General features: G+C 62.1%; 1 protein-coding gene across 6 annotated transcripts in view; it reads right to left on the minus strand.

Annotated features, from left to right (window-relative positions):
* ANKMY1 (ankyrin repeat and MYND domain containing 1) overlaps positions 1-17931 on the minus strand; it is a 43299-nt gene that overhangs the window by 9451 nt on the left and 15917 nt on the right. For 3 of the 6 annotated variants that reach the window (XM_043578361.1, XM_043578363.1, XM_043578362.1), the window contains exons 8-17: positions 15984-16447; positions 14693-14864; positions 13421-13561; positions 12893-13033; positions 11221-11328; positions 9713-9844; positions 6374-6487; positions 5835-6000; positions 1616-1694; positions 708-868 (exon numbers count right to left, since the gene is read on the minus strand). In XM_043578361.1, coding sequence (XP_043434296.1) covers positions 708-868; positions 1616-1694; positions 5835-6000; positions 6374-6487; positions 9713-9844; positions 11221-11328; positions 12893-13033; positions 13421-13561; positions 14693-14864; positions 15984-16447 — 1678 coding nt within the window. The remainder of the gene's footprint in view (positions 1-707; positions 869-1615; positions 1695-5834; positions 6001-6373; positions 6488-9712; positions 9845-11220; positions 11329-12892; positions 13034-13420; positions 13562-14692; positions 14865-15983; positions 16448-17931) is intronic. The other 3 variants (XM_043578364.1, XM_043578365.1, XM_043578366.1) reach the window with 3 other exon arrangements.

A 17931-nucleotide genomic window follows, 5' to 3' on the forward strand; every position in this document is an offset into this window, starting at 1 on the left:
GGCCTCTCTGTCCGACCACACCAAAGACAGGCTCCGAGAAAGGGCAGCCAACACCTGGCCCTCCCTCCGCCTGGTCAAGTGCCAGGGGACAACTCTGCACACAGCCGTGCTCGGCACTGGCACCCTCGGGGCCGTGGAGCCCCGGTGTGGCGTCGCCACCCACGAGCCCGTAGCTCCTCCTCAGGTCATCCCAAAGGAGGGGAGGCGGGGAGGGTGGGCTAGCAGGAAGCTTCCAGAAGCAGCGCCAAGGCCAAGTGCCCTGTGATCCAGGGAAACCAGTGCCCACCAGGGCCCCCACGTGTCCAGTGGAGCCCCCGTGTGGCCGGCAGAGCCCCCCGTGTGTCCAGAAGGATCCCCCGCCGTCCACAAGAGCCCTCACGTGTCCAGCGGAGCCCCCACGTGCCCAGCAGAGCCCCACGCGTCCAGCAACGCCCCTCACGTGTCCCATGGAGCCCCCGGATCACGTGCCAGTTCTGTGGCGCCCAGGCCACGCCCACCTCCGGGGAGCCACGGTCACATGACGCCCGGAGAAGGACCAGGTAGGCTCAATGTGTACACAACAGGCCCGTCTGGGAATTGTGGGAAGTGGCTCGAATCTGAGAGATTTCAGGGAATGACCGACCCCCTCGCTCGGCCACCCCACGGGCCGGTGCCCGTGTCCTCACACACGGCTGGCCCCACGCAGCCTGCCCGGCGGCCGGACTCACCGATGGCCAACAGGCTGCCACAGTCCCTCTTGTGGAAGTCACCCCAGGCCCTGGTCTTACAGGCCTTGCTACAGGTCAGGATCCCGTAGCAGCGGGTGCAGGGCACGAGGCGCACCCCGACGGAGCGGCCGCACTGGTGGCAAAACTTGAAGAAGGGGATCCTGCAAAGGAGCCACACGGGCAGTGGGGCAGGGCCCGCCGTCCGCGCCCGCCCGAGCCCGAGCCCGAGCCCCGGGACCTTCCCAGCCGTCCCCGCCGGAGCTGCCGTCCCCCTCACGGGATGGCCGCTCACATGCGGTCGGAAGACCCAAAGTCCCCGTCCAGGGATGGGGCCTGTCAGAGCGGGAAACACACCCTGCCGCCGGAAAGCCCGCCTCCAGGGCCCGGAGGAGACGATGCCGTGGCGTCAGAGACCCTGACGCGCCACAGCACGAGGGAAGCACACTCCCGCGGGCACCCCGTGCGACTGTGAGTGAGCCTGGCTCCCCCACGCCGTCTGCCTCGGGAGCAAGGCCAGCCCCGGGGTGGACGCACCCCCGGCCTGTCCCCGCTCCTCATCCCCACCTCACCCAGCAGGCTTCACTGGGCAGGCACCTTCCAGGACGCCCACAGGGGTACGTCTATAAAGAGACCGTTCTGGAAAGGCCGGGTGGTTGCAGAGCCATGACCTCGAGGAGGAGCGGGTGGGGGAGGGGCTGGGAGGGACGCAGGGGCGCAGGGCAGCACCAGCAGAGATGTCTCTGAGAAGCGGAGCCCAGGCTCAGACCCCCCACCGGGCCGCTCCAGGAGGGCACCCGTGACTCCAGCCACGGCCCGTGTTGCCCAGGGCTCAGACGCAGCAACGCCGTCCTGGGCAGGGGGTCAGGCCGGTCACACCGTCCGGCCCACCGCCACCCTCGGCCACTTACGGCTCCTGCTCCTCCAACTGGAGCTCCTTGGACAGGCTGGTGCTTTTCTGCTTCAGCCTGCGGTAGGGGGTCAGCTCCGCTGCACGGACAGAGAACCGTGTCAGTCCCCGCGGGCCCGCCTAGTCACGCCGTGGTGCCCTCGGGTGTGAGGAGCTCTGAGCTGCCCACCTCAACCACCCTCCTGCCGGGAGACCACGCCCGGCACTGCAGGGAACTGGGTGGGGGACCCCAAGCCTTTCACAGCCCAAGGCAAGTCTGAGGAGACGGCGGAGCCTGGGGCCGTTGAGGAGTCCACGACCTCTGGGGAGGGGGGCTTCACCCCTCGGCCCCCCTCTGCTCCTGCATCCTTGGCCTCGCACCTGCAGCCTCCTGGCCACCCTGCCCCTCTGCCACCAGGCTCCTTTGCCCTTGGCCAGCCCACGATACTCTCCGGAGCGGACACTCCTGGCTCTGCCGTCTGGCAGCTGGCAACGGGACGCACCTGAGCCGGGGGGCCAGAGGCCGGTGATCCCCCCTAGTTACTACCGGGGGTCCGCTGCACCTCTCCGCCTTCCTCCCCTTACACGGCACATCAGTCCTCCCCAGGAAGGCCGCCTGACCTCTAATTAGGCAGGAACCCCACAGACACCTGCCGGCCACGAGAACAGAGAAGGTGGGGGCCCCCCTTCCTCCCCTGTCCCTCCCGCGCCCACCGGCAGCCAGGGCTGCACCCCAGCCACTACGGGGGCTAGAGCGTGGGCCCGGGGAGCCAGCTCCGTGACCGTGCACACAGAGTCAAAGCCACTGTGGTGAACACCACGCGGCACCAGGAGAGGTGACGGCAAAGCCGAGCTGGACGCGGGATCTCGTGGTGCCGCAGCATCACGGCCACTCGTTTCAAAGGACACGGGCAGAGAAAAGAGAGCATCTCTTTGGTAGAGTGCTGGGGCTCTTTAACGGCTTCGGGGACATGCCCTCCACATTCCATCCAATTCACGCGTTCAAGTGCACGGTTTAATGGCCCTTAGCACATCCACAAGTGCGCAGCCATCGCCGTGACCAACTGTCCAACGTGCTCATCACTCCAAACTGGAGCCCTGCCCGATAACCACCACGCCGTGATTCTCCGGCCGTCCAGTCCCCGGCAGCCGCCGATCCACTCCGTCTCTGAGCACCTGCCCAGTTTGGACGTTTCACGTGGATGAGCTCATACAGTGTGTGTGTGTGTGGGGGGGGTCTCTGGGGACCAGATTCTTCCGCTGAAAATAACGTTTTTGAGGCGCATACACGTTGCAGCACGTAGCAGCACTTCACTCCTTTTTCCGGGTGAGTCACGTTCCATCATGTGGATGTGCCACAATTTGCTCATCCATCCGTCAGTTGACAGATATTGGGGTCCTTTCCATCCTCTGACTTGGGTAAATGCTGCTGCTGTAGACAGCGGAGCACAAGTTTTGGGTGGACTCATGTTCTCCTTTCTCTCGCCTTTCTTCCTGGGAGTGGAGTCGCTGGGTCATACGGCGACTCCACGACTAACATTGGAGGGAAGCTGGACTGCTCTCCCAAGAGGCTACACCGTGGTACGTTCCCACGAGCCCCGAACGAGGGCTTCCTCCACATCCTCGCCAACACGCGTTGCCTTTTGATTACAGTCCTCCCGGTGGGTGCGAAGGGATTCTCTCCGTGCAGTTTGATTTGTCCGTCACCAATGACTAATGACGTTGAGCATCTTTTCATGTGCCTCATGCCCATTTGTGTATCTTTCTTTGGAGAAATTTCTATTCATACTCTTTGTCCATTTAAAAAAAATTTTTTTTAATATTTACTTTTGAGAGAGAGACAGAGGACAAGTGGGGGAGGACAGAGAGAGAGGGAGACACAGAATCCGGAGCAGGCTCCAGGCTCTGCGCTGTCCGCACAAAGCCCGACCCAGGGCTCGAACCCATGAACCACGAGATCATGACCTGAGCCAAAGTCGGATGCTTAACCGACTGAGCCACTCAGGCGCCCCATCCACTTCTTAATTCAGTTGTCTTTATTACGGAGATCTAAAATGTTTAAATTTACCCTACATACAAGTATATCTCCCACATTGTTGGTTGTCTTTTCATTTCCTTGATAGTGTCCTTTGAAACACAAAAGTTTTTAATTTTGATGAAATCCAATTTATCCATTTTTTTCTTTCATCACTTATGCTTTTGGTGTCATACCTAGGAATTCATTGCCAAGTCTGAGGATAGGTAGATTTGTCCCTGTGCTTTCTCTCTCTCTTTTTTTAAGTGTTTATTTTTGAGACACAGAGAGACAGAGCACGAGCAGGGGAGGGGCAGAGAGTGAGGAGACACAGAATCTGAAGCAGGCTCCAGGCTCCGGGCTGTCGGCACAGAGCCCGACGCGGGGTTCAAACTCACGAACCATGAGATCGTGACCTGAGCCGAAGTCGGACGCTTCACCGCCTGAGCCACCCAGGTGCCCCTGTCCCTATGTTTTCTTTGATGAGACTTGCAGTCTAAGCTGTCACATGTAGGTCTTCGATGCAAATTGAATTAAATTTGGTATATGGTGTGAGGTAGGGTCAAACTTCATTCTCTTGTGTCTGGATAACCAGCGGTCCCAGTACTATTTATTAAAAAGTCTGTTCTTACCCTCACTAAAAAGCCTTGGCACCCTTGCTGAAAATTAACGGACATACGCGTGGGCTTCCTTCCGGGATCTGTATCCCATCCATTGTTCCGTGTGTGCCTTTGTGCACACTGTTTGTATTGTTTTGCAGTAAGTTTGTCATTTTGAATTTAGGAAGCGTGAGTCCTTCACCTTTGTTCTTTTCTTTCGAGATTGCTATAGCTATTCTGGGACCTTTGGAATTCCGTGTGAGTTTTTAAATTAGCTTCTCGGTTTGTACAAAGTAGACAATGGGATTCTGATAACGGAGATGTCTTTCCATTTATCGAGGCCTCCTTTAATTTCAGTAATGTAGTGTTCAGAGTATAAGTTTTGCACTGCTTTTGTTAAGTGTATTAATAAGTATTTTATTCTTACTGATGTCGTAAATGAAACTGTTTTTTAAATCTCAGGCTGCAGGGGTCAGGCAGCCTGCGCACAGAGGTTGGGTGACTGGGACACAGGAGTCAATCTGTGTTGGGCCACAGAGGACAGGCCTTTCTGGGGCACAGAGATCAGGCCTTTCTGGGGCACAGAGGTCAGGCCTTTCTGGGGCACAGAGGTCAGGCCGTGCTGGGGCACAGAGGACAGGCCTTTCTGGGGCACAGAGGTCAGGCCTTTCTGGGGCACAGAGGTCAGGCCTTTCTGGGGCACAGAGGTCAGGCCGTGCTGGGGCACAGAGGTCAGGCCTTTCTGGGGCACAGAGGTCAGGCCGTGCTGGGGCACAGAGGACAGGCCTTTCTGGGGCACAGAGGTCAGGCCTTTCTGGGGCACAGAGGTCAGGCCGTGCTGGGGCACAGAGGACAGGCCTTTCTGGGGCACAGAGGTCAGGCCTTTCTGGGGCACAGAGGTCAGGCCTTTCTGGGGCACAGAGGTCAGGCCGTGCTGGGGCACAGAGGACAGGCCTTTCTGGGGCACAGAGGACAGGCCTTTCTGGGGCACAGAGGTCAGGCCGTGCTGGGGCACAGAGGACAGGCCTTTCTGGGGCACAGAGGACAGGCCTTTCTGAGGCACAGAGGACAGGCCTTTCTGGGGCACAGAGGTCAGGCCTTTCTGGGGCACAGAGGACAGGCCGTGCTGGGCACAGAGGTCAGGCCTTTCTGGGGCACAGAGGTCAGGCCGTGCTGGGGCACAGAGGTCAGGCCTTTCTGAGGCACAGAGTACAGGCCGTGCTGGGGCACAGAGGTCAGGCCGTGCTGGGGCACAGAGGTCAGGCTGTGCTGGGGCACAGAGGTCAGGCCGTGCTGGGCACAGAGGCCTGGTGGCCAGGGCAGCATATGGCCAGCAGCAGCTGCCATCCAGAGGGGAGCATCTCCTACCCAACTGCGGCCAGAGCAGCGACCTGTGCTGCTCCTGGCGGGTCACGACCCCAGACCCTCGGTGACACGGGTACAAAGGCCACCATCCCGGGTATGTGACTCTATCCTTTCTGGGGACGCTCCGTCGCGCAGAGGAGACGTGGCTGGCCGGCCGGTGAGCTGAGGGGCCGGCCCCGCACTGCTCCCCACGCTCCGGGGAAGCAGGCTCGGCTCTCAGCTGATGGTTCTGCGCCCGCGCGGCCGTGCCCGCCGACACCCACCTCTTTTGCTCAGGTACAACACCTTCGGGTCCCACTGGCTCTCCTTGGCGAAGACGGCGCGGCGCAGCTGGAAGCCCATGTGTTCCAGGATCTGCTTCCGGGCCAGGAGGACCTCCCGGTCCACCGGCGTCAGCGCGTAGAAAGGAGAGTGGGCGATCTTCCGGTCCTGCAGCCCAGCGCCAGGTTACCGCCCCCCTACCGCAGGGCCCCAGCCCCCGCCCTGGCCGGCCACCACAGGAGGGGACACCCGCGGGGCCCCAGCCCCCGCCCTGGCCGGCCACCACGGGGGGGACACTGGCAGAGAGCACACGTCCTAACGGTGGGGGCAAAGCGGAACAGCGCTCAGAACGCTGGCGCACAGGCAGCCACACCAGCGGCCACGCCAGCAGGATGCACTGGGGGAGCCCACGTCTTCCCTTCCGGAAGGCCAGGGGTGGGCTTCCGTCAGGCATGAGGGGCCTGTGGCCCAGCCTTGCCCGAGAGCCTTCGACGGCCCCAGCTCCTCTACCCCTATCGCCAACAGGCGCGTAAAGCCGTACCTGATAGAATCTGAAGTACCCGTAATCGACAGCCGTGCCCACAGCCACCTTGTCCCCCTGTGTGAGCGTCACAGGGTTCAGGATGTCAGCCCCGTGATCAATGAGCCGGTCAATCTGTGGAGAACAGAGCCTGTGTCACACGGGCACGGACGCCCCAGCCAGCAGAAAGCAGGATTCGGAACCAGGGTGCCCGGTGCTGTGACCCAGGTCACCTGAGGCTTCCGAGGCTCACTCGCTGGACGGCGGGAGGGTGGCCCCGAGGACAGGGTCCCAAGCAGGAGAGCAGGTGCCACCAGCAAGGAGGACTGTCGCTCACATTACCCAGGGGCCACCCTCCCGGGCGTGTGGAGAGTCAGCAGACGGACCGGAGAGACCTGCCGACCTCACGGCTAGGAAGTCAGCGCGGAGCACAGGCTGGGCCACCCCTCGGGGAGCCCCCCGGACACCCCATGTGGAGCCGCCGCAGGTCTGTAACTTGAGTCTGTTACCGTCCCGGTCCCCAGACTGGAAGCGACGGGAGAGCGAACGCCAGGCCGGTGCCGCTCACCACCCCATCCCGACGCGGCCCGGGCGCGCAGTGACTGTGGGCGCGTGGGCGCACCCGTGCGAACGCAGTGCGTCCGTTCGTAGGCGTGCGTGAGGGACCTCTGGCGCCCACCACAGCAAGGTCTCAGGCTGGGGGACAGGCCTCCACGTTCCATTCATAGCGAATGGCACCCAACAGAGGTGCCCCCGCTCACGCCGAGGAGGGAGGGCGCGAGTTCTGTGAAGAGGTCTCGTGGCGTTACAGTTTCGGCGCGGCATCTTAACAAAACCGCGAAACCACCGGGCCCAGTGCAGCCCAGTATGACCCGATGCGAACCGGGCCGTCATCGGCCGGCACCGCCCGTACCGCATATGGTCCACTTCCTAGCCCAGTGGGGCCGCCGGTCGGAGATGCGCAGCGGTCCCCAAACAGCCAGCAGAGCACAGTGCCGGCGGGTGGGAGGCCCCAAGCCTGCCCTCAAATGTGCTGACCGCGTTCGCAGCCAGAACCAGAGGCACCAAAGGACTCTCTTGTTCCAGAGCCCTGACAGCCCCACGTCCCCCCACTGACGCATGCATTTAGCTGCGGACGCTGGGACCGGGGCGTGCCTTTCACTGGGGAAGCACAGAGAGGAAGCCACCCCTCTGCGTCTTCCCTGCTGCACCCGGGCTTTTCACACCTCACAGACACACCTTGTGGTCGCAAGGGCAAGAAGCTGGCTTAAAGGACTTGCTCAGGGGTCGAGGAGGAGGAAAGCCGGCTGCAGGCTCGGGTCAGGGCAGGAGAAGGTGAAGGATGCAGTTGCAACGTGGGCTGACCCAGAGGGGAAGGAAGGCCTGCCGATGGCAGTATTAAGTGAATAAATTTTAAGTAATTAAGTCATTGAAAAACCAACTGAGTTGGCTGATTTGGGGCCAGGGGCAAGAACCCACAGGGGTGTTGGGTCCCCTTGAGGCACCAGAGAGCAAGGCAGACATCAGAGGCTGAGGGGACCAGGGGAAGGCTCCGAGGTCAAAGCGGAGACAATTCAAGGGTGAAGAGAGAGAGTCCTTCCACCCGCCAAACAATCACGGAAGCAGATAGCACAGTTGGGGCCAAGCGGAAATACCCAGCCCCGAATCCGGGACGCAGCACGGAGAGGCCCCAGAAGCATATCTGCAGGCATTTCCAGGTGCTCAGAGGACAATCTCGGGACAAAATAGGGTCCTCAAAATGGGATCTGGAAATAGGATCTCAAGAAAAGGAGTCTTACTTTTCCAAAGAAGACAGAGGGCCGACACAAGATGCCCCGCATCACTCATCGTCGGGGAAATACAAATCCAAACACCGGTCAGAGTGGCTAAAAGTAACAACCCAAGAAACAACGGGTGTCGGTAAGGATGCGGAGAGAGGGGAACCTCTTGTACTGTTGGTGGGAATGCAAACTGGTGCAGCCGCTCTGGAGAACGGTGAGGAGGGTCCTCAAGAAACTACCCAGCAACTGCACTAGTAGGTATTTACCCAAAGGATACAAAAATACTGATTCAAAGGGGTACATGCACCCCAGTGTGTACAGCGGCCCTATCAACAAGAGCCAAGCCAGGGAAAGAGCCCAAGTGTCCTTCAGCTAAATGAACAGATAAAGAGGGTGTGGTCGTATGCAACGGAACATTATTACTCGGCCATCAAGAAGGAAATCTTGCCTTTTGCAACAACGTAGACGGAACTGGAGGGTGTTACGCTAAACGAAATAAGTCAGAGAAAAATAAACGTATGATTTCACTGATCTGTGGAATTTAAGCAGAATGGCGGGGCATATGGGAAGGGGGGAGAGAGGGAGAAAAACCACCAGAGACTCTCAAGGATAGAGAACGTGGGGTGGGGGCGGGGCCAGATGGGCGAGGGGCGTTGAGGAGGGCGCCTGTTGGAATGAGCCCTGGGCGTCGTATGCAAGGGATGAATCACCGAATTCCCCTCCCCAAGCCAATCTCATGCTGTACGTTAACTAGAATTCAAACGAAAATGTTTGAAAAGAAAGGAGAGGAGTCTTGGTTCTTTTTACATAAAGTTATGCCTCTGTCAAGTGCGACGGCCTCCAGAAAGTCAGGGTCTCGTATTCCGCCTCCGGCTTCCCCCTCTGGCACTCACAGCTCGCAGGGAACCACGCTGCCACCCTCGGTGGAGCCGGGGCAGGGAGGAGCCCACCGAGAGCCGCGCCACGAGGCTGTGGGGAGGGACTTCTCTGGGAAGGGCCGTGGAAGGCCCAGGGAGGGGAGGGGGGAGGCAGCAGGGGACGTGCCTCGGTGCCCGGCAGAACCAGCTGGCAAGGCAGGAAGGGACTCGGAGGGAACAGCGGGGCTTCCGGGACCTACAAAGCACAGAGTGCCTCCTGGTCACACTGAGCCCACCTAGAAGAACAGGGCCGACACCAACGAGCCATGTCCACGGCCCGGACACAGCACCCCGGGTCCCCGCCCAGGACACGGCCCCCCAGATGCCTTTCCGGCAGGTCCCTGACCAGGACCCCCGGCCGGTGCCCGCTCTGCATAGAAGGTCTACGATCCCGCAGCCCAGCCAGAGTGATGGCCCGCGACTTTCTTGAGTTAAGCCAGAGGACTTCTGTCTGGCCTGCTGAGCGGGTTTGTACTTCACATTTTTTAGGACGAGAGAACACAAAAGGCAAGAACTCTGTACTGTTTCTCAAGGATCTGAACATCACAGAGGAATGAAGGCTAGACCGAGGGTTCTGACACAGCCCCCCGACCCTACACCCTAGGGCCTGCCACCCTCCTCGGCCACCCCTACACCATCACGCCTCGCCCCTCACTCCTCACCAGGGCCAGCTTGCTGTCCATGCTCCTCTGGTGCTCATAGGTGAGGTCACAGGCGACACACAAGGCGTTGCCCAAGCCTCTGGTCAGCAGCAGGTTGGGGTCAGCTCCATGGGACAGAAGCTCCTTCAAGATCTAGACACAGACAGGCTCGTGAGCCCCCGCCAGGTCCCCTCCCTCACATGTGGAGATCGTCCCGGAGTAAGGCTCCCACAGTTCTGAGCACAGAGACGGCCACACCTGGGCCTCACGGGGGCCCCGCCTGGGCACTTGCTGGGCCTCTCACTGCTGCCCGGCTCAGAGCGCAACGCTAGGGCATGGAGAGGGCATGCGGGGGCCCCAGGAAGGGCTGCAACGCACACCGGGGCAGCCCAGGCCTGGCACTTTCTCTGCACGCTGTCCGCTTGCTCCAAAGTGCTCCTGGCTCGTGTCCTGCTCTCCGGCCCAGGGGCCAGTGTGGCGCCTGGTGCACCTCCCGGAAGCCCTCGTCCCTGAAACCCGTGTGCCTTTGCCCTCCGGGCACCTGAGCCACTGTGCTCACCTGACCAGACGCAGAGTGGGGCACATCTCACTCGCTCCCTGCCGGGTCCCCAGCCACTGGCCCGAGTGCCACCAGGAAGCCAGGAGTGAGAGCGGCTTGGCTGGACGTGACACACACCGTGGGGCTCTCTCAAGAGCTTCCTTGCCCCAGAGGGCAGCTCTCTACGCTTCCGTGCCCCGCCTACCCACCCTGGCACAGAGCAGGTGCACCAGCCCTCATCAACAACGCCTTCGTCTCCTCCGGGCCTCTGCTGACAGGTCACCTCCCCAGGGAAACCCTTCATCATTCTCTATCCCTTATCCAGCTGTTACTGTCTTCGTAGCATTCATCACTGCCTGAAATGCTGTGACACACCGGATTGTGGTCTGTCTCCTACAACTAGAATACAGGATCCTTGAGAGCAAAGACCTTGTCATATTTGACACCTGATGCCTAGAATGGTGCCCGCCTGGCACACAGTGGATGCTCTAAAATAACAGTGAAGTGAAAGGATGAACGGATGGATGGATGGATTATAGATCAAAGGAAGGGAGGGAAGGAAGGAAGGAAAGGAAGGGAGGGAGGGAGGCAAGATGGATGATGGATGGTTGGCGGATGGATGAGTGGGAGAGGGTGAGTAGATGGAGAGATGTGTAGACCAATGGGTGGGGGTAGGTGAATGGACGGACCGACAGGTGGATGGATTAATGGCGAACAGACACATTCTCGGCAGCAGCAGGAGATGGGCATTGGCCAAGGTGCCCTTCCCGGTGCACTGAGGAGTCAATGCCTGGGACACTCGGTCACCTTCCTTCCTATACCCTTCTCTGAGGAGCTCCATCCACTGGAGAGGGGATCCCCCACGCCCCTTACCCCGTGCCGTCTCCAAGCCACCACGACAACAGCAAATCCCAAAGACTGACCAGGGCGGGGGCCGCTGAGCGGCACAAACGTCGCAGGTGAACCGCCAGTGGGTTTGGAACATGCTCACCAGGTCGTTGCCACTGGCGATGGACAAGGAGAGCGGGGAGTGGCCGCTCCACAGCACGTTGGGGTTCGCTCTGTGGGAGAGGAGGAGCCGGACTATGTCCCTGGCACACTGGGTGAGGAGAAAGGCAGGACGGCAGGTCAGAGGTGCCCGGACTCCCAGGAGCACCGGACGTTGAGCATGAACTCAAACGCCACAAAATCAGGTCTGCCGCTTGGTTGCTATCTCCTCCACACCAGCACCTTGCCTCTTCCAAATCTGGGACGGATGAACGGACGGGGGGTGGATCCTCGAACTGGGAAGGGGCTTTCCAAACACACATCGTTTCTGATGCAAAACTGGAAGGGCACGCGGCGCGCAAATTGCCCTGAAGCTTGTTTTCAGAGGAAGGGGAGAGTCGGGACCGCACGACCGTGGCGGCAGGGCTGGCCCGGCTCCAGGGCTCAGGGACCGCGCAGGGCAGCGCTTGAGAGGAGTGGCCCTTGCAGCTTCAACTCCCGAGTGAGCGCTCTTTAGGGCCCGACTCCCCCTGCAGGTGTGTGGACCCCGTGCACCGGCCGGGCCTCCCTCCAAGCGCACGCCCCTTCCCCCTCCCGCCCTGGCCAGGCCAAGCAGCTGCCAGCCCAAACCTGCTGAGGGGCTCTCCCTCCTCTCCTCCCCCAGAACACTGCACGGCTGGACTGGACGGCGGCAGCCCCCACCTCTCAACAGGGGCGCGAAGCTGCCATCTGCCCTTGGCCTAGCGATGACCCAATGACCCTGGACCTAATGGTGACGGTGCCTCTACTGTCTCCCGGCTTTGTTTCCCCGTAACGCTTCCAAATCTGTAATCAGTGCAAAGATGCAGGCGTGTGGGGTGGGAAGCTCTGTACTCACAGCCCAGGACTGGCGCGCGCGGCCCGGGCCCGGGTCAGCCTGCCCTCCCGGGGCCCAGCCGTCTCTGCTCCTAGCGTGGGGTGCGGGCAGCCCTGAAGGCTCTGCTCAGCCCAGTGGCCGGAGGAGCCCGAGGAGCACGGACCAGGGACGCCACGAAGCAGGGGGGGTCTGGGTGCCTCCCACCTCCGCTCCCTCGCCCCCCGCCCACCCTCACGCAGGCCCTCACTCCCTTGCAACAGGCAGCATGACTCATCACCACGCTGGGCGGGGGCAAACCACCCATGCCACAGACCCGAGAAGCCGGCTGCGATTTTCACCTTGTGGCTGCGTAAACGGAGGCTCAGTTCACTACGTGCTCCGAGGCCTAGCGGCCCGGGCTGCACTGGCCACTACAGCACAGAGTGAGGTTTGGTTCCCGGCTCCCCCCGCCCAGGTCCACCTCTCGGCCTCCTCTGAGAGGCTCCCGCGCCGGAGGGTCAAAGCCCAGGGCTCCGCAGGACAGGCCCAGCCTTGGGGTCCCGAGTCAGAGACGGTGACTGACGGGGGCCGTGGGCTCGCTGCCCTGCCCCGCCCCCACCACATACAGACACACGGGCCCGCGTCCCCGAAGCACCACAGGCAGAGCCTGCTCACGCGTGCACACGGAGACACAAGCAGACCGGCCTACGAGGACAAGCTCGCACACGGAACGCACGTGCACATGCCCACGTCCACGCACTCGCGCGTGCGCACGTTCAGATGCGCGTGCGCACACACACCACACACGCACGCCGCCCGGCCCCGTTAAGGCCCGGCTCACCTTGTAGCTGTCCTCACGCTCACAGGCCACGTGCAGGGCCGTCCTGCCCCCCTCATCCGGCACACACGTAGGCCTGCTGTGGTAGATGCCGGCCGGGCCCGCTTCATTGTTGAGCTTCAGGCTTGAAGGCAACAGGTCTAGCTGTGCAGACAGGGGGGACCAGCGCTGGCCCCGAGCCTCGCCCCCCAGGGCCCAGACACTCAGCTCCCGCCCGGCCAGGCTGGGCCGGAGACCCGGCGGGTGCAGACTCACACGTAGACGGGTTCCCACAGGCCAGCAAGAGCATCCCTCCCCAGACCGCGGGGCCCAGCACCGTCCCGCGAAACCCTCTCGAGCGCGACAGTGCATCCCCCACGCGCCCCGGAGAGGGTCGGCGGGGCGCACACGCTGGGGCGGGCCCCGCTGGCTTTGGGGCACACGGAGCAGTAGCCAACCCCGTTCAGAGTAAGGCCAATAAAGGTACCACCGTGTGCAGGGGCACCTCCTGGGTCCCGCGGCACCCCCGCCCCCCGCGGCAGGACAGGGCACCTTGCTCGGCTTGTACACGTCATCCTCGTCGGCCACCCTGGCGTCCACGTCGGTGACAGTGTGCAGGAGCAGCTCCGTTATCCTGACGCCCTCCTCTCCGGGAAGGGCGGCTGCGATGTGCAGGGGGGTCAGGGCCCCCAGCTGCAGAGGCCACACGGGCAGGGGTGAGGCCGGGCTCCCAGGTGAGCAAAACCCCCAGGCTGAGAGCCCCGTCCAGGGTGGGAGCGCGGCCGCCCGCGCCACACCTCTCGGAGACCCCACAGCACCATCCGGGCCTCATCGTGACGTTCAGGACATCGAGGCCCGCCTGCACGGGACCACGGACACGCACCCTCCAATTCCATCTACCAGCCCTGCAGACGCAGAGGGGCCCTGGGGGGCCAGCCTCACTACAGCCCGGCTGTCCCGCCCTTCCCGCGAGAAAGCCCCACCCTTCCTGCCGGGCCTCCACGGGATGGGTGCCACCGGTGGATGGTCACGCGGCTCCTGACTCCGGTCCCCGCCCAGGCCTGTCCTTCTCCGCCCACAGCAACCCTCCAGCCACTCCTGGGAGAGCCACGGGCTGCTGGGCCGTGCTTGGTCGGGGTGGCCACACAGAGGCGCACACCCCCGGACAGCCTGGAGGGAGCACAGCCGACTGCGGAAGAGAGCCCGGCCAGGAGCACGCAGCACGAGGGGGCGGAGGCACAGGGCCGTCCGTGTCCCGCAACCGGAACCCGCAAAGCAGGGTCTCGGGGAAACAGGAGGCGCCCTTGGAGAAGAGTCGGGAGGACATCAGTCCACGGCGCACAGGCGCTCTCCTGGCACAGGCACCCTCCTCCTCCTCCCCCTACCATCCACCCCAACGGTTTACTAAAGCCCAATGCCCCCGAGGGAGGACTGTGTAAGTAACAGGCGCTTGACTGGGAACGAACGAAGGCAAGAATAAGTGAACGGATTCGGAGCCATGTCGAGAGGTTACGACCTTAGTTCCCAAGGCAGAGTCCAATCGGTAAACCTGAAAGATTATCACGAGGTTCCCTGGGTCTCCACGGACATGCCACTGTCCCGCACTCACGCTCCCAGATGCTCAGAAAAGAGGGGGTGCGCGGTCCGGCCGAGGGGCTGGCCACACGAGACCTGCCTGCCCCTGAACAGGGACACCGGGCGGCGGCTGAAGCCAAAAGAACCCGCCAGCCTTGGCCGCGCCGCACCCTCTGACCGCTCGCCTCACAGGCCCCCCGCCAGCCCGGCCCTGCCCCCTGGGCCCCACCCCCAGCCCGCGGGTCCTACCTCAGCCGGGAGCTGGATGTCGGTCCTGGCCCCGTTCTCCAGCAGCAGCCTCACCCCGGCCACGTCCCCAGCCTTCACGGCAAAAAAAAGGGCCTGCATGGGCACGCGGCACAGGTTGGGGTCCGCGCCTCGGTGCAGCAGCAGCTCGATGGTCAGCCACCTGGTTCTGCGTCTGAAAGGACCAGGGTGACACAGTCACAGGCTGGGGACAGGCACGGGACAGCACCCCAGTCCCAGTCGGGACCGACGCTCCCCAGTAAAGGGGGCTCGGGAGGGCGCTGAACGTGTGGCACCTGAGCCCCAGCATTCACGGCCTCTCCCGGAACCGCCCAGGACCCTGCCTCCCCGAGGCCACTGGTCCCCGCCCTGGACCAGGGCTGCTCCCGCCGTCGCCACACCTGAGCCGGCCCCCGCCGGGCTGGAGTCCAGACGCAGCCCCGTCCCACCCCAGTGTCCGGTGCTCACTCGGCCTTGCTCAGGTCATCCGCCACACGGGGCGTGAGGTGGGGACCAGCCCTCCCTCCTGGGGTGGCTGTAAGCGGATGACACAGAGCACCCAGCACACGTAGGGCACAACACTGTACCCAGACACGCAGGCACGCACGCCCACCCACAACACGCACACTGCACAGGGACACAGGTACCACACACACAGCACACACACGTACACACACGCACGTCACACACGACGTGCACGACCACACACGTGCACACCACACACACGTGTATACATACACACGGGCACGTGCCACACAGAGAACACACGTACGCACATATACGCACACAGCACACTCGCACACACACACCCATACATGGCTACCACACGCATCCACATGCACACACGTATACACACACACTGGGCACATACGTGTGCAGGTATATAGGAGTGTACGTGGCTGTGCAGGTGCGGGTTGGGAGAGTGCGTGTCCGCGGGCGTGTGCAGGTGCATGTGAGTGTGTGCGGGTGTTCAGGTGTGTGTGGGGGGCACATGTATATGAGCACCTGCACCTTGGAAGCCACAGGGCACATCTCCTAGCCTCTCACTGCCACCGTTCCCCTAAGGTCACACCCAGGCCCCAACCCTGAGCCATGCACAGAATGCCCACGTTAAGACCCTGGAGGCAGCGCGCAGGACAGGCCCCACGCACCCCTGTAGGCTCGGGGGGCGTGGGACACACACCTCTGGAAACACCTCCTCCTGGTGGCCAGGGAGGTGATGCTGGCCCACCGAGCAGGAGATCCACCCGTAGAAGTGACCCTCGGCCCCGCCGCCCACACCCCGGCGACCTACTCCACCGCGGCCAGCGCCATCTTCCTCACGGTGCCCTTGTCGAAGCCGGTGGCACTGAAGCAGGGGGCCTTCAGCACGCTGCGGGCCTGGGCGCTCCTCTCCAGGAGGTCCCGGGACGGCCCAAAGGAGAAGTTGCGCACACAGACGGCGGACTCGAAGTCGGTCTCCTGGCTGCCCGGCGCGCACCTGTCCAGACTCCTCTCCGTGCCATCCGGCCCCTTCTCCAGGTCACTGGAACTGTCCCACGGTGACAAGTCCTGCTTCCGAGGGCTGCTCCCCAGGTCGGGGGACTCCTGGGACAGCCGGGCACCCGGGGAGAGATGGTCCTCCTCGCTGCCCCACACGATGGACATCTGCTCCTGGCTGCCTGGGGTGGGCGCCAGGTCCTTGAAACAGATGGACTCCATGGCCATTTCAGAGAATGAGAAGGCAAGGTTGGGATTCACTGGCATATTTGGAGCTTCCTTTGGAAAGTACCAAAAGAGAGAGGGACAGAGAGAGAGAGAGAGAGAGAGAGAGAGAGAGAGAAAATTAGAAGAAAGGAAAGAAATCAGAGTGACAATCCTATGTAACCAGTGAACCAGCCCTAAAGGCTGGCAGTGACCTTCAAGGCCTCTAGCTGACCATGCTAAAGCACTCTGCAAAAACCGAGAGAGGGAAGCACGCATCTCAGGGGCCTCACACAGAAACCTGAGCCACATGGCAGCCACCAGCCACACGTGGCACCCGAGCTTTCGGCGTGAGGCCCATCCCAAACCGGTGTGTGCGTGGCCAGAGAAAGAATGCAGACTGCCCTCCTGTCTTTACACTAATGACCCAATGAAACGGTAAATTGTGGAGACACCAGTGAAATATAATGCGTCAAAATTAATTCCACCTGTTCCACCTCTTTTTACTGTGGTTCCTAGAGGCATCTGCGCGACACTCACGACCAGCAGCGCGGCTCACTACGGTCCTGCCCGCGGAGGCCGCCCCGCAAGCCCGATGCACAGCCTCTGCGTCCCCGGTGTGGTCCCGGGACCAGCAGCATCCTCGTGGCCAGGGATGCAGATCCTGGGCCCCGTCCCAGAGCCGGGAGGCAGGATCCCTGGCAGTGGGGCCCTACCCCCTGCGACCCACATCGGTGAAGGGCCAGATGGCAGACGGAGGCGGCTCCGTGGGCCGGGCCCTCTGCCGGGACGGTGCGCACAGGGTGCAGGTGGCGGAGGGGCACGCTGCCCACCCGGAGGCGGCCGGTGAGGCCTGGCACGGGAAAGCCACCCGGTTCCTTGGACTCGGGAAAGGGCGGGGAGCCTGCCCTGGGCTGGAAGAGAGAAATTCTTCTCAACCACGTGCGGTGTGTGAACTTGTTTGGGTCTCGATTCATTTATCCCCAGTCTAAAAGGAAGGCTACGCGGGAACCCGGGAAAATTGCCTGGGTGGGATCCCACAGGACTTAACAAAGTTTTCAGGTGAGATGCTAGTGTCTGCGGTGTGTTGAGAGGGAGACAGAAGAATGTGTCTTCAGACGACGTCTCTGGCTGAAGCGAGCCGATGGGGAATCCACGCTAAGATGAGCGCAGCTGGCGGGGGAGGCGGGGGTGTGGACGTGGTGCGTGAGCCGCGTGCTGGCAGCTGCTTAGTCTCGGTGACGGGTCCCCGCAAGCTCCCGCACATGCCGCTGTCTTCGCTTATAATGTGTGCGTGCCATGTTTTCCAGAATAAGAAGTTTCAAAGAAGAGGAGAGGAGCGATTTTTACCAGTGTTTTAAGCGTACAAATAAAACCCTTTCTGGGGCTCTCGCTGCCTTCACCAATAATGACTGAGGCTTCCCCTGCGGCCAGGGTCCCCCCGGAGGATGCTCTGGGCTTGGAGAGGCTGTGGCGACAAAGTCAGCCCCCGTCCCCAGAAGCTCCCGGCCGAGGGGCAACACAAGGACCGACACAGTCTCCTCCCCCCGTCCCCGTTC

The sequence above is a fragment of the Prionailurus bengalensis genome, chromosome C1 (assembly GCF_016509475.1).
Source record: "Prionailurus bengalensis isolate Pbe53 chromosome C1, Fcat_Pben_1.1_paternal_pri, whole genome shotgun sequence".
Classification (NCBI taxonomy): domain Eukaryota; kingdom Metazoa; phylum Chordata; class Mammalia; order Carnivora; family Felidae; genus Prionailurus; species Prionailurus bengalensis.